General features: G+C 43.8%; 1 protein-coding gene across 19 annotated transcripts in view; it reads left to right on the top strand.

The window, feature by feature from the left end:
• The window catches only part of birc6 (baculoviral IAP repeat containing 6), a 174,522-nt gene that overhangs the window by 105,362 nt on the left and 54,699 nt on the right, over positions 1-14,461 (top strand). For all 19 annotated transcript variants that reach the window (XM_080741078.1, XM_080741077.1, XM_080741087.1 and 16 more), the window contains 2 exons: positions 1,973-2,137; positions 3,267-3,438. In XM_080741078.1, the coding sequence (XP_080597204.1) occupies positions 1,973-2,137; positions 3,267-3,438 (337 nt within the window). The remainder of the gene's footprint in view (positions 1-1,972; positions 2,138-3,266; positions 3,439-14,461) is intronic.

The raw sequence follows: 14,461 nt of genomic DNA, 5'->3' as shown, positions 1-14,461 counted from the left end.
ACCCTACTGTGTGTGTTTGGATTTATGGAGTTGTCACAGTTGAGGACAGATCTTGGGGACGATGGCTTGAACGCAGGCCAATGGCCTGTCAAGTGCAGTAATGGCCGTCCTTGAGGTTACCCCACCCCACCCCACACTTCATGCTGGAATGGAAGTCAGGACCCTGGCCTGAGATAAGACACGGACGTGGACCAAACCTGGCATTCAGCCCCCCCCCCCCCCCCTCGCTGACATCTCTGATTTATGTTCTCCATGCCTTCATGATTAGTCTTCAGATTTTATGACCGGCGCAGAGCTCATACACCCGTGTCACTGATCTGGTTTTTAAATGGCTGATGAGACGCATGAGCATGTACAAACACCTGCACACAAAACAATGGCCACACTCCTATAATCATGGTGTTAATATATAGTATTAGCTGGTGGTGAATAGCACTTATTTTCACGTACAGGCAACCTGGAACAAAATAGAGCAAAAGCCACCTTTCAGGCTGGCTCTGATTGCTGATTCCACACAGTTGTGAGTAGGGCTGTCACGATATGACATTTTACATGACGATTAATTGTCACTCAAATAATTGGCGATTAACGATTTAATTGTGTTTTTGTCGTTGACAATTACATTTCTGTTTGGCTTTTAGGCTTTGAAGTTGTACATTGCAGATATGACACATAACCTAAATACACAAAGAAATTACTGACATATTTGACAACTTACTACTTAAAAAATAACTTTGATAGTGGAAATAGCCGATCTACAAGCTCACAACGAGCTTGTAGATCTGCTATTTCCACTATTTCGGACATTTTTCAACATTCACGATTATGACGATTATGACAAAATAATTGCGATAATGTCAAATAATCACCATTAGACGATTATGTAATAATTGTGACAGCCCTAGTTGTGAGTTACATAAAATAAAGGTGATGTCCCTGCAGCAGAGGAGGAAGGCTCACCACATCCCTTCAAATATTCTTTTTCCCTCTGCTCTATGGGGGTCTTGGCTTGCTCACTCAAACACCCTGCAGTCAACTTCTGTCAAGCTTAAGCCCTTTGAGTGACTTCAATCATATTCCGTTAGGCTTTTGTTTAATGTGTGATATGACGTGTTTGGCATTGGACCCCTTGAGTTCACAGTGTTAAGTTACACTAAGTAGCTTGCTGGCACATCAGGTGACAGACAGTACTGCCAGTTATGTCTTCTAATGTACATCAAACTGGGTCCCATTGTTGATGTTTCCTAGAACAACTCCAAAATGGAAGTGCTTGGTTTATAGTAATACAGGCAGTTTTAAAGGTTTGTAGAGAGATCTTTTGAAACCTGAAACTGTGGTGTCTGCAGTATACATGGTTAAACATAGTTAAGTGTTCTTGGAGGTTTAATGTCAATTTATTCCACTGACTGTCAGTGGAAAACAATACTATACAGTGTGTTCATGTGTTTGGATCATCAGTTTAAATAAAGCAGATTCTGTCCCAGTTATCTCTCCTAAGCTAATAGTATTGGTGATTGTACTTCCAAGACCCATCCATCTTCTTTTTCTGGTCAATGATTTCGACGTGGGTTGCTGTTTTTGCAGCCTTTAAAGAAAAAGTTGTGCTTTTTCTGTTACTAGAATTGATCCCTCCAACAATGCATTACTGTCTCAAACTCGGCGTAGAGCTGGTTGGTCTAGATTTATCAACCCAAATTCAAGATTTAAAGTTGATTATTGATCTAGCACATCATGTCAAGTTTTTCATTTATTAAAAACAGACTTCCCAATAACACAAGTTAGAGATCACAGTGAGATCTGGTAGGTGGGGATTTTGGCTGAATTGTTCACCATTATTCTTTGGAAAAGATAACAGTGGAACTTCTTTCAAATAACTTTTTTGATGCCTTGATATTGGACCATTTATACTATTCATGTTGGCCATTTCGATTTTTGACAATTTGAACTCTTGTCTTTTTGTGTGTGCGTGTAGCCTCAGGTGTCCAGCGGTCACGGTGGAGGTACCACAGAGGAACAGCAGCTGTACTGGGCCAAGGGAACGGGCTTCGGCACCGGCTCCACGGCCTCTGGTTGGGACGTGGAACAGGCTCTTACCAAACAGCGTCTGGAGGAGGAGCACGTCACCTGCCTGTTGCAGGTAATGGTCTACTGTGATTTATTCAAGGTTTTTACTGCCATTAGGGATGGGACGATGATCGTTATTATCGATTATCGTGATAAAAAGAAAATAATCGTATCATGGAGATTTACATTTATTGTGAAATCGTCCTCCGTCATGCACTGGGATCAATTCACCTTTTATTTGCCAAGCTGCATATCTGGTACCATTTAAACTGCCTATACAGTAATTGGTAAAACGGACCTGGAAATACCTTTTTTTTCCTTCACTCTATGAAATCTCTTGGACAGAAAAATAGCCCACAACGTGATGCTTTGTAGATCGGCAATGTTTTGGCAAATATCCCGCCCCAGGATTATCACGATACTATCGTAAACCGCAATATCTTTGGTCCCATGCATAGAACACGGCACGCTTGTGGATCTGCTATTTCTGCTATTTTAGAAAATGGAAAACAATTATGACTATTATGCAAAAAAATGCCGTTATCTCAAAGAATTGAGATTGGGTGATCTGTGTAATAACTGTGACAGGCCTTTTAGGCCTAGAATTATTGAATGCTTTAACCAGTGAAAAATAGCAGATATACAAGCTCACAGCGCGGCACTCGAGCTTGTAGATCTGCTATTTTTGGAAAAAGTCGTGAAAATGTGTGCAAATCTTTGAATATATGTATTTTCAAAGCGAACATTTGTAACTCAAATTTTGCTTCTGGGGGGTCCCTGGAACTAAATATTTTGAGATGCTGTGGCCAAATAAATATCAGTTTGGGGGTCCTTCACATGAAAAGGTTTGAGCACCACTGACATAGTAGTCTCTCAAGAACAGACCAACTGAGCTCCAGTTAAGTGAAAAGGACCTTTTCTTTGACGACGGCTAACCAGATTGCTGACACAGAAACATAGGTTTTTCAAAAAAACCTTAGAAGGATTCAAAAGACACTTATAGAATCGGGTCAAAAATTCTAATTTTCACGATTTTTCAAAAATAGCAGATCTACAAGCTCGCAGCGCGGCACTCGGTGCCGCGCTGTGAGCTTGTATATCTGCTATTTTTCAACAGTTAAAGCATAAAATAATGATGTACACAATAATGTGTACCCGTTCTGAATGGGTTAATGCTAACATGGTGCCATGCTGTCCGCCAGGTGCTGGCCAGCTACATCAACCCAGCGGGCTCTGCGGGGGCCCACGGTGGCGAGGCCTCTACTGGGGAGAGCAGGACACACAACAGCACGGCCCTGCCCTCGGTGCTGCAGGAGCTGCTCAGTCAGTCCTGCCTCATCCCCGCCATGTCCTCCTACCTACGCAACGACTCCGGTATGGTTATGCTTTTTTTTTTACTTTTTACTGGCACTAAAATCGAGATTTCCCTTATACCAATAGGTTCTCAACCTGTGGGTTGGTCCCCCAAATTATTTTGGGGGATCCCCAGATGATTAACTTAATGTGCAACACGGTTTTCTCACTCAACAGTAAACAAACCAACATAAAGTTTAAGTGTATAGAAAAGTGATAATTTAAGGACTTTTTAATGCTATTAAATATAAATAAATATTAGAGGCAGAAATTGTGAAAATAGATCGGCTATTTTGTATTTTTTACAATAGAACCGTGTTATACAAAATGTAATGCCTCAACTCTTAGTGCTCGAGATTGGGGGTCCCCGGTTAAAATATGATTATTTTGGGGGTCGCGGCCTGAAAAGGTTGAGAACCACTGCCTTATACTGTCCGAGGATTAGTGGATTAGTGTAGCTTTATTGGCTCCCAAAACAATAGTGCAACGTGAGGGGGCCGTGCAGAAAGTATTTCTGGACACGCTTGTCATCTTTGTACAGTTTACTCCCTTTGAGGAGGAACACATTGGTCACACAACACTGGTCATAACAGAGTGGGAGATGAGTCACAATATTTTCTCTCGTCTCTGCCTGTGTGGGAAACGGTTGTGAGTGTTTACCACGGCCTGCTCTACTGTCCTAGCTAGGTCACTCACTGTGGCTGATTTAACCCATTTAGGCCGAGGATTTTTGACTGCTTTAACTATTGAAAAATAGCAGATATACAAGCTCACAGCGCGGCACCGAGTGCCGCGCTGCTAGCTTGTAGATCTTCTATTTTTGAAAAATCATGATTTTTCTTTGCAAGTCTTTGAATACAGGTATATCTATTTAAAAGCGAACATTTGTAACTCAAATATTTGCTTCTGGGGGGTCCTTGGAACAACATATTTTGAAATGGGGGTCCGTGGCTAAATACCTGTAATTTTGGGGGTCCTTGACATGAAAAAGTTTGAGAACCACTGATTTAGAGGAAGGATTTGGAAGTCGGGTCAAAGATCGGGTCAAAGATATTCAAAGACTTGCACTCATTTTCACGATTTTTCAAAAATAGCAGATCTACAATCTCGCAGCCGCGCTGTGAGCTTGTATATCTGCTATTTTTCACTGGTTAAAGCATTCAATAATTCTTGGCCCAAATGGGTTAAAAGGCAGACATTCAGTTGACTTCTCTTTAACCTCCTCATTGTGTTTATACTTAGCAGTAGTGCTTATATACACTCACATAGGCTTGGATGCTTGGATGTATTTTTAATTGTGTCTATAACACCACAAACCATTGAAGAGAGGCACTGGATGTTTAGTTATTTTTATGCTGTCTGTCATGGTAAAAAAAATATTTAATTCATGGTAGGAAATGCAGGAGAAGGTGCATTTACGTGTCTCAAATCAATTGAAAATAGTGTTTTTGTGAGCACACATGCCTACATACAGTGCCGAATGAAACACCAGGTGGAGCTGCAGCTTCTCAGTGTGAGGCTCTCTCTGTGTGTGTGTGTGTGTGTGTGTGTGTGTGTGTGTGTGTGTGTGTGTGTGTGTGTGTGTGTGTGTGTGTGTGTGTGTGTGTGTGTGTGTGTGTGTGTGTGTGTGTGTGTGTGTGTGTGTGTGTGTGTGTGTGTGTGTGTGTGTGTGTGTGTGCACCAGCTACCTTCCCAGTGAATCTCCCCAAATGTGCAGCCATTTAAATTAGAGGAGCCCGGCCATTTCAAAGATGCCCATCTCCTCAAAATGTTGCCTTCTCATGCGGGAGAGTGAAAAGACATGGTTGGCCCTGTAATTTGATTCGTTGTTTCTCGTGGCTTAGTTTGGTGGCAATTGTTGTGTGGCAAATTTGATTAAAATGTTATTATTTGACTGGATATAGGAGTGTGGCCCCTTGTGTGCAGCAATAAAGATTCATCCTCTTGGTTGAGGCAAGGATTCCTCTATCGTGTTGTGAGCATTTTTTTATAAGACTTGGTCGTTGTGGCTTGGTTTGGAAAAAGGTTTACGTAGATAGTAAGTCACACCCATCATCCATTATTATTTCTCTTTTGAAGGATATAGTTGTAATCCTCAAAGGTAATCCCATGTCCTCTGTGTACAGCAATCTCACAAATCCTCATCCAGCTGAGGTCTGCGCAGACTTTTTTGCATGTTGATAGTTTGCCGTTTGAAGTTTAGAAAATAAATCACGTTTCCGTTCACAGCCACCTCCCCACGTAGAGGAGCCTGTGTGGCCTTGTCAACATCCTGGGATGATTATCAAACATTTATGGGGGAGGCATTTGTTTTGTTGTTTTGCTATTTCACAGTGATACCGCAAGACCTTGAACACTAGCTGGGAATAGAATAGCAATTGTCTTCTGGCAAGGCGTGCAGAATGAAACCTTGAACAAAGTTTTCACAGCTTCTTTTCTTTAAAAGTGGTGGTATCCTCCCATAGACCTTATGCTGAAATATCGACACTTGTCGATGCTCATAATTCTAAATTTAGGTTGATTGTGTGTTCTGATTCTGACTTGATTTCCTGCAGTGTGAGACGCAAGGATTTTACAGCCACTGTTTGCTGCTCTGCATCAGACCAGAGCTACTTGTGTGTGTGTGTGTGTGTGTGTGTGTGTGTGTGTGTGTGTGTGTGTGTGTGTGTGTGTGTGTGTGTGTGTGTGTGTGTGTGTGTGTGTGTGTGTGTGTGTGTGTGTGTGTGTGTGTGTGTGCGCTCACCAAGCTACTGTGTCCGATGCTGTTAACATGTTTCTGTTCACTGCAGCGTGTGTGCTGGTGTGCATTAATGCCCCTGGTCTCATAATTAAATAACAGCAGATAAAATGACGAGTATTGTAATTGCTTCTCATTATCTGGTAAATGCCTGTGACACAAACACTGGTGTGTGTATGTGTGGGTGGGGGTCTACTTATGCTGGAGGTGTCTGCGTGCCGGTATGAAATGTCATGAAGTTCACAGCTCCTTGATTCATTCTCTCTCTCTCTCTCTCTCTCTCTCTCTCTCTCTCTCAATCCCCTCTCTCTCCTTTTGTCTCCCGGTCCTCCTCACCCCTCCCCTCTTTCTCTCTCCCTTTGCCTCTGTCTGTCTTGTCTTGTGGCCTTAATGGCACATTTGCCTTTTTAAAATGGCAAACGAGCCGAATCTCCATCTAACACATTTAACACCCAATTTAATAACAAATGGCTTTGCTGCGTTAATCAACGATGTGCGATGGCTAGTTAAGTCTCCTCACGCTGGCTCAAAATGGAAGCCGATGGCTCCCTAGCCACTGTTTCTATCCCAGCTAGATCACTCCCTGACTGTCCATTCTATCCCAGCTCTGATGCCCCCCAGAGTCCCTGACCATCCTTTTCTATCTCCGGTGCTCGACATCTGTGGGCTCTAATATCAAAAAGAGAGCTGCTGATAATGAAAAGGTGTGACGAGAACCACAACTTCACAACCTCAAATACTTTCAACCTGGTGTCCTTATTTCAGGCATGTCATTATTGGCAAAAATGGGTCACGACTGGTTGTTAGGTTGTGAGGCTGTTCATTTAAGTCACAAATTGAAGCAAATGGGACCATAAGTTAAATCAACGCTTTTTACTGTATGTGCTTTGTCTCTTATAAGGCCAATTAAGGAGGGTGGTATGAGTGATCTTGAGCGGATTTGTACAGAAGAGTAAGGCACAATGTGTTTTCCCCTGGCGTTGTGTGTCTTTGAATGTATATAATGTAGGTTTGTGACTCCTACTCCATGTGATGGAGATAATCAAAGTTACATATCATACTTGTGTTTAAGCAAGGTGTGTGTGTGTGTGTGTGTGTGTGTGTGTGTGTGTGTGTGTGTGTGTGTGTGTGTGTGTGTGTGTGTGTGTGTGTGTGTGTGTGTGTGTGTGTGTGTGTGTGTGTGTGTGTGTGTGTGTGTGTGTGTGTGTGTGTGTGTGTGTGTGTGTGTGTGTGTGTGTGTGTGTGTGTGCTTAATGTGAAATGTTTGAGATGTGAGCTGAGCGGTATGCACTACATTAGCCCGCAATCGTGCATTACTTCCAAGCAGTAGTGGTGTGCGTCGTCTTGTGTGGGAGAGTGCTGCCTGCTGGGGTCTTTGTTTCGGCTCAAAGATTTATAGCCTGCCGTCCTGCTGCTCTGGCTCTGTAACGCGGTAATTCTGCATGGAATATTGTTCACTTTGGCTTGAGCATGCCAGCATGGTGCATGCACAGGCTTACAAACAGCCACTGAAGGTTATGTCTGAGCCTTTGGAGTGGAGTGTTCTGTTCTGTCTTTGAAGAGGTCTTTACAATCTCTTCAGAAGTGAAAGACTAGAGATTGCAGCATTTATACAGCCACTGTGAAATGGGCCAATTATAAAATGCCTTTTCATAGTGAGACTTATTGGTAGGATTGAGATGTTTGTTATAGTGGGCTAATCCCCTCTCTCATGGAATTGAGCTGCATCATCTGGTAGTTTTTGAAGAGTGGACATCAGCGAAAAGGGCTATGTCCTGTTTTATCCCACTGATTACATTGTTAGTTTCAGAACACTTGTAAGCTTCCTGTGTGGAATCTGGAATAAATGTTCTTAACCTCCACCAGAGTCATAAAGGGGGAAATGTCTTACCATTGCATTAAAGCCTAACATCATTAGTCATATACAGCCATAGTGTCTGTCAGAGCTATAGGATCATTAGCCCGTTCCTTCCCCCATCATCCTCATCCTCAGTGCAACACTTGATACTGCCCTGCTCTCGTCTATGAAGCTTAGCACACCCCAGAGCTCCCTAACAAGAGGAGCGAGTGGAAAGCCTCTGATGACCCATGCTAAGCAGCGCTCCAACCCGTGCCCCTACTGCTCCTCTCATCCCCCTCCTCTCCTCACGACCCTAATCTCCCCAGTGGCCCGCACGCCTCCTCATTGCTCCCAGCCCCGGTTCCAGGCGCCGTACACATTGTTCCACATTACTCACCGGTGTCTTGGCAAAGCCTTTTGGGACGCATTACTGACCCTGCCACTGCTGTCTGGCACTCCATCACAGGAACTTAAGACATTAGTGAGAGGTAATGCCTTTTATTGTCACCACTGTAATAACTTATTTTAATTGGAAAATACATTTTATGGTTGGAGTCATACGTGTGCGTTTTGTGACAAGACACTTTGCTCCTGGCACGCTATGCGTTGTCCATCCACATCATGCAGCCCATCCGTCTGCACTCATACCAAAGCAGATGTGATTTAAAGCTATTGGCGGTTGTGACGGGCGGCGCCACCGAGGAGTGGCCGTTTGAGCTGATCATTCATGTCGATCGGTGGGTAATCTGAACATGAGCGTATTTGCGGAGAGGGCAGTGTGTGATGATTCATGACCTCAGACCACCCCGGTTACATGGAAAGACCCATCATGCAGAGCATACTGTGTGACTGTGTGGACATACAGCAAGGATACTAGGACCTAATTTGACATTGCTCCACATATTGTACTTATCATTTATTAGTTATTTACCCATGCATATTTTGGAGCACAAATGGCCACACAGTGAAACAGCCCCATGCACACACTTGAAGGGTTTCCCCAAATAGTAAGAGGTGTAGTCAGCAGTGGTGCAAGGTGAATGTTAAGCACGCCACCTTTATTCATTATCTCTTCCTATCTCTGCAGATTTGCATATTTGCAATCTACCCCCTCTCACTTATGGAGGTTTTTCTATTCTATTACCGTGCGCCTTACTTGCCTCCTTGGAATGGAATTTGAACAAAAGTGTGTGCGTTCACGTCCTTTCAAGTGGCTCACAAATGCCTGGCGCCTCCGGGTGTGGTGGGGGGAGAGGGCATTCCCGTCTGAAGCAGCCGCGGTCGTCATGGTAGTAGCGGTCGTCACAGAGCGTTGCCCTCCACTGGTTCGTCTTCTCTGAAGCGCGTGAAAGCAGTGGTGTAAAGTAACTAATTACATTTACTTTAGTACAATAGTATTTCCAATTTCCAATACTTTTACTTCTACTCCACTACATCTCAGATTCAAATATTTTACTTTTACTCCACTACATTTGTTTGAAAACTTTAGTTACTAGTTACTTTGCAGATATAAATTATAATATTATGAAACGTACATGAACGACTTTAGCCCTATTTGATACCTTGGCTATTTAAAAAAAATAGCTGATCTAACAGCTCACAACGCGTCGCGATGCGACACTTTGTGAGCTTGTAGATCTGCTGTTTTCAAACATTTTGTCCTTTTACCAACACTTTCATACTTTAACCAATTACATTTTGAATTCCGGACTTTTACTTACAAACAGTATTTCTATATTGCAGTATTTATACTTTTATTTAAGTAAACTATGTGTACTTTTTCCACCACTGTGTGGAAGTTTGTGACAGGTAGATTCTGTTCCTAACACTCACTTCTCCCTCTCTCTACCTCTCCCTCAACTAATCGTCTGCGCTGTGCACATGTACACATATTGTACATTCACACACCCTTATAAACATTCTAGTATTTATTTTTTCAGTTTTATATGCGCAAATTGCTGTGAAAAACTTAAAATTGTTTTATAATCGAATAACTGTTGTCCATTTACTGTAAGCTATTTAAAGAATAAGATGGTACAGTACAAACAGCATGGGGTGTCTGTCTGTATTGCATGTACAGGTATATATTCAATTGAATATTATCTGTAGACATCACTTGGACACACAAAATAAATCCTCCATATGTTTAATAATTGACCGTCCAACTCCATTCCCCTTGTGCACAAAGCTTACAAGCAGCTGAACAGTTTCTCCAGAGGACCTTGAACATACAGTAGCATGGAAGATGTGAACAAAAGAAAACCAGTTGTTTGTTTTAAAATGTAGTTAATAGATTAAATGTTGCATCCCTTAAGTGAGATAAAATTGGTAGGGTTAGGGTGATAGTGATGTATTTCTTTCCCTAGAGGGGATTTTGTGTGTGTGTGTGTGTGTGTGTTGTTATCTGAAAGTACATGGCTTGGATTGTGATTTATTACACCATCTGGTTGGTCTGTGTAGCGTATGGCAATACCCAGGTTCTAATTACCTGTAATGTTTCAGTTCTCATAGTTTCTGCCATCGCGGCTGTCTCATACGTCCTTGGGCTCCATTGATTCCTGCACACTCACTCCCACATACTCCCACAGATCACTGCATTGACACCAGAGTTTGAAACGAATCGGCCTAGTTCAATACACATTTTCCATTCTCCCTCCCGCGTGCCGCAGTGGTCAACATTAAACCTTAAGTTCAAGCGAGCAAGACGCAACACCTCTCCCCTTTCTTCTTTATTATAGATAGAACTTTCATGTGCACATGGCAGTGGAGGTGACTTTTTTCATGTCCGTCGCATGTGAAGCAACCCTGACGTTATTATTTATTTTTTATCTGAAGATGCTCAGAGAATTGTAATGGGGCTCTGAGAAGAGGGGACCGGTAATCGGCCATTCATGTTGCTTGTAGGTCTATGCCTTATGCATCCTAATAGAGCGAATTGAATTATCTTAACCCCCATTTTTACAATGCTCTGAGAAACGCACACACTTCCCTCCCCCACTCAATTTGACATAACCAGCCTTTTAATCTTTTCATTTGTTTGCTCTCTCTCTCTCTCTCACACACATGCACATAATCATCGAGTCTCGCATATAAGACTTGAGGCAGGCTATTCTAATTGATATACGCATTTTATTGTTCAAATGTCCCCTATTGCACAGTACATCTAGAGTTTATTCATATATTTATAAAAGCTTCAGTGTTTTTTGTTTAGTTTTTGTCATTTTGTCCATACAGAAAGAGGCTTGCTGACACTACCCTGAAATCAATGTGAACAAATACATCAAAAGGGACTTTTTCATAACCCCCCCCCCCCCCCCCCCAAACAACTCCAAAAGGTGGAAAGAGATGCAGAAAGAGTAGCAGGTCCCTCCATCATAAAAGTATTAGTAAATCAGCTCAACGCTCTCCATTAAATTGTTAGTTGCTTTCACCTTCTGAGGATTTCATCACAAAAAGACTTGATCAGTTATTATTTTATTATTAAAAATATCATTTATCCTTTTTAATTTTCCATTTAATAATGGTCTCTCAGGTTTGAAATTTGGCCTTGTAGTAGCGTATGTAGACTTGAATAGAAACACTTCCTCGACATGGTGCTGAAAGTAGTAGCAGGTGTGTTCTTGAATAGAAAGGTGTTGATTATTGGCAGTCTCTTGCCTCGGTCTGTCCTTGCAGATGAGTTCATATTGAACACGTGGTTTACTGTAAATAGATACATTTGACAATGAGAATGAGTTGTTATATCTGCTTGTATGGAGTGTGTGATTGTGACGACGGCCAGCTCAACAGAGCACAGTACATCACAGCTGCTCTGGAGTCGCGTTGCCGGGGAAACACACTCCTTGACGGTGGCCCAAAGGCTGTAAAAACGACTGCCCCTGAAGATTATCGATTGGATGCAGTGGCCGACGGTTCCCCCAGAATGGCTTCCCAGCATCGAGAGCTCCTACAGGCTCTGTGCTTCGCGACACCACGCGACAAACTGGCCAGGCCACAAATAGTTACTGTCAGTCCATTGCTGCAGGAAGGTGAATCAATCAAATGGAAAAAGCACTGGGTTTGTCCAGAAGATGGTCATGTTTGGCTCCTCTCTCCCAACGAGTCCAGTAGTCAAAGAAACGTATTTAAAAAATGTCTTGCCGGTTCTTCTCAGGCCACACTGTCCACGCTTACCCCCAGGGACGCGAGACCTGGCTGGGGCCTCATCAGGTCTGGGCCAGTCTCTCTGGCTTTGGACTTCCTGCTTCCAGCATAGCTCTATTCCTGGTGGGACTTCTAACCCTCTGTTATCTCCCTGGCTCATGGCTGTCACATGACAATATGGCTTCCTCATTTGCGTTCTTAGCCAACTTGTCCAATCTTCTCCTCTCTTTGGAGAAGGTGACCATGTCTCACTTTCTCCCAGCAAACCTCGACTTTCAGCAAACCTTCCTTACCCACTGCTTAACACGGCAAAAGCCAATTTTCCAGCTGGTTGTCTCGGCTACAGTCTCGATGACCCTCAAAAAGTTTGGTTTTCACAGGGTGGTGTAGATGTAAACAAAGACGATGACGAAGAGGTTGAGGAATGTGCCAATGATGCCTAGCATGGCCAAGATGGACTCCTCTTGCTCCTCCTTGCCCTCCAGTGCCCGCACCTCCTCAAGGGTGACCACCGTCGTGCCCATGGTCCTGATGCTGAGCTAACCCGGCAATGATGGCATTTATCTGGGGATGAGGGGAGAGGAAACAGGAATTAAAAACCTTGCTGGAAGGAGGATGATACACATTCATAAAAAAAACCTGCAGTGAGGACCAGTAAGAATATGCATTGTGAGGTTTGAATTTCGATGTTGCTTTTCTAGGCTCCACTGCTATTCTGCGGTCCCTGCCTTGCTTGTCTACCTGTGCTTTTACTATGACAAACAGTCCATGGCTCAGTCAGCCATGCAAGCATTATTCTCCCCCAGAAGAGGAAATCAATGGCAAATTGAAGAAAACAATAGCCATGCAATAGAGATTAATCTATGAACGGCAGTGTTTATGACCTGTCATGCACTAGCTGGAGCTGTGCGAGACCCCCCCACCACCACCACCACCACCACCACAAACAACAACAAAGAGGGAGAACCTTTTGGATTACCTGGAATGAAAGCGTTAAGCTGCAACAGTACACAATAACATTGGCATTGTCAAAATAAGCTGGTGCTCCCTAATGCTCCCACGTAGAGTCTCCGCTCGCCCTCCTCCCAGAAGGCAGTTAATGACCCCCCACACTTACACACCCCACCTCCTGAGCTTCTAGAACATGTACGTAGTTGTCCTCAACACAATGTCTGCTGTCCCTGTGGAGCAGTCCTGGGGGAGCTACTGACAGGGGTCTAGAAACGGTGTCAGCTCACCAGGGAAATGCATATGCCACAATGTAAACAGCCAGAGCTGAGATAAAGTAATGCAGAGCTAAAAGACCTGACCAGTCATAACACCACCTACAAGCATCTCTCCTGTAATCCTTTCCAGCCTCAGATATAGACAGGTCATACTCATTAAAAGGAAAACATGGCTGGTGTGAGAAAAATGCGATTGTAAAAATGAAAAGTGGCTTACCCTAAGGCGTATAAGGTGCAAAGCGGCATCATCCAGCATTCTTTTTTGGGGTCCTCAGTAGAGAAGCATGGCCTCGTAGAGGGAGGAAGGGGGTTTCTGGCTGCATCCAGGGGGGAAGGGGGAAAGAGGCTGAACGTGCTGCCGATGTCTCGCTGCCTGCGAGCGAGGAATAGCAGCGATGGAAAGAGAAAGAGACTACTGACTGCCCCTCTGTGCTCGGCAACAGCGTACGCAGACACCTTTTCCAGCGAAAATCATCTAAGAAGAATTCTCTTCTTCCTCAGTGCTTTGCGCCACCTGTCAGGTTCGGACACCCCCCCCTCCCCCCTCAGAAGACTCGTGTTGTTTTCTGCTGCTGTCTTATCCCCAGTTTTGCTTCACTCCAGCTGAAGTGCTAGCAGCCTCCATTCAAGGAGTGAGGAGAAACCCTCTCCCCTTTTGCTCCCCCCCTCCCCACTTCTCTCCCCATTCTTCCTCCCTACTTTGTCTCCTTCTCTCTTTGCTTTCCACAAACTCTTCCTCCCCTCCTCCTCTTTGACCCTCTTATTTGCTCAAAGAGAAATCAGCTATAATCAAATGTATACACACACACACCCCCCAGTTGCCGTGTCTCTCTATCACTTTCCTCTCCTTTTGCTTGTTTGCCTCTGCTCGGCGAACAGTGCAATTAGTGCCCCTCAGTGATGCCTGTCACCAGCCGCTGAACCTCACAGCTTACAGCCGCGCATGGTTAAACTCTCTGGGATCCAATGCGCGCTCGCTGCTTGTACCAAAAGAAAAAGGCTCCGTTGTGCTCGGGAACAATAGACAGATCTCTAGGAGACGCAAATCAGACCCACAGACAGGTGATATTCCACAGAGGCAGCAGTAAAATCCGAGGG

The sequence above is a fragment of the Nannobrachium achirus genome (assembly GCF_963921795.1).
Source record: "Nannobrachium achirus genome assembly, chromosome: 13".
Lineage (NCBI taxonomy): Eukaryota > Metazoa > Chordata > Actinopteri > Myctophiformes > Myctophidae > Nannobrachium > Nannobrachium achirus.
This window is presented reverse-complemented; position numbering and strand designations above follow the sequence as displayed.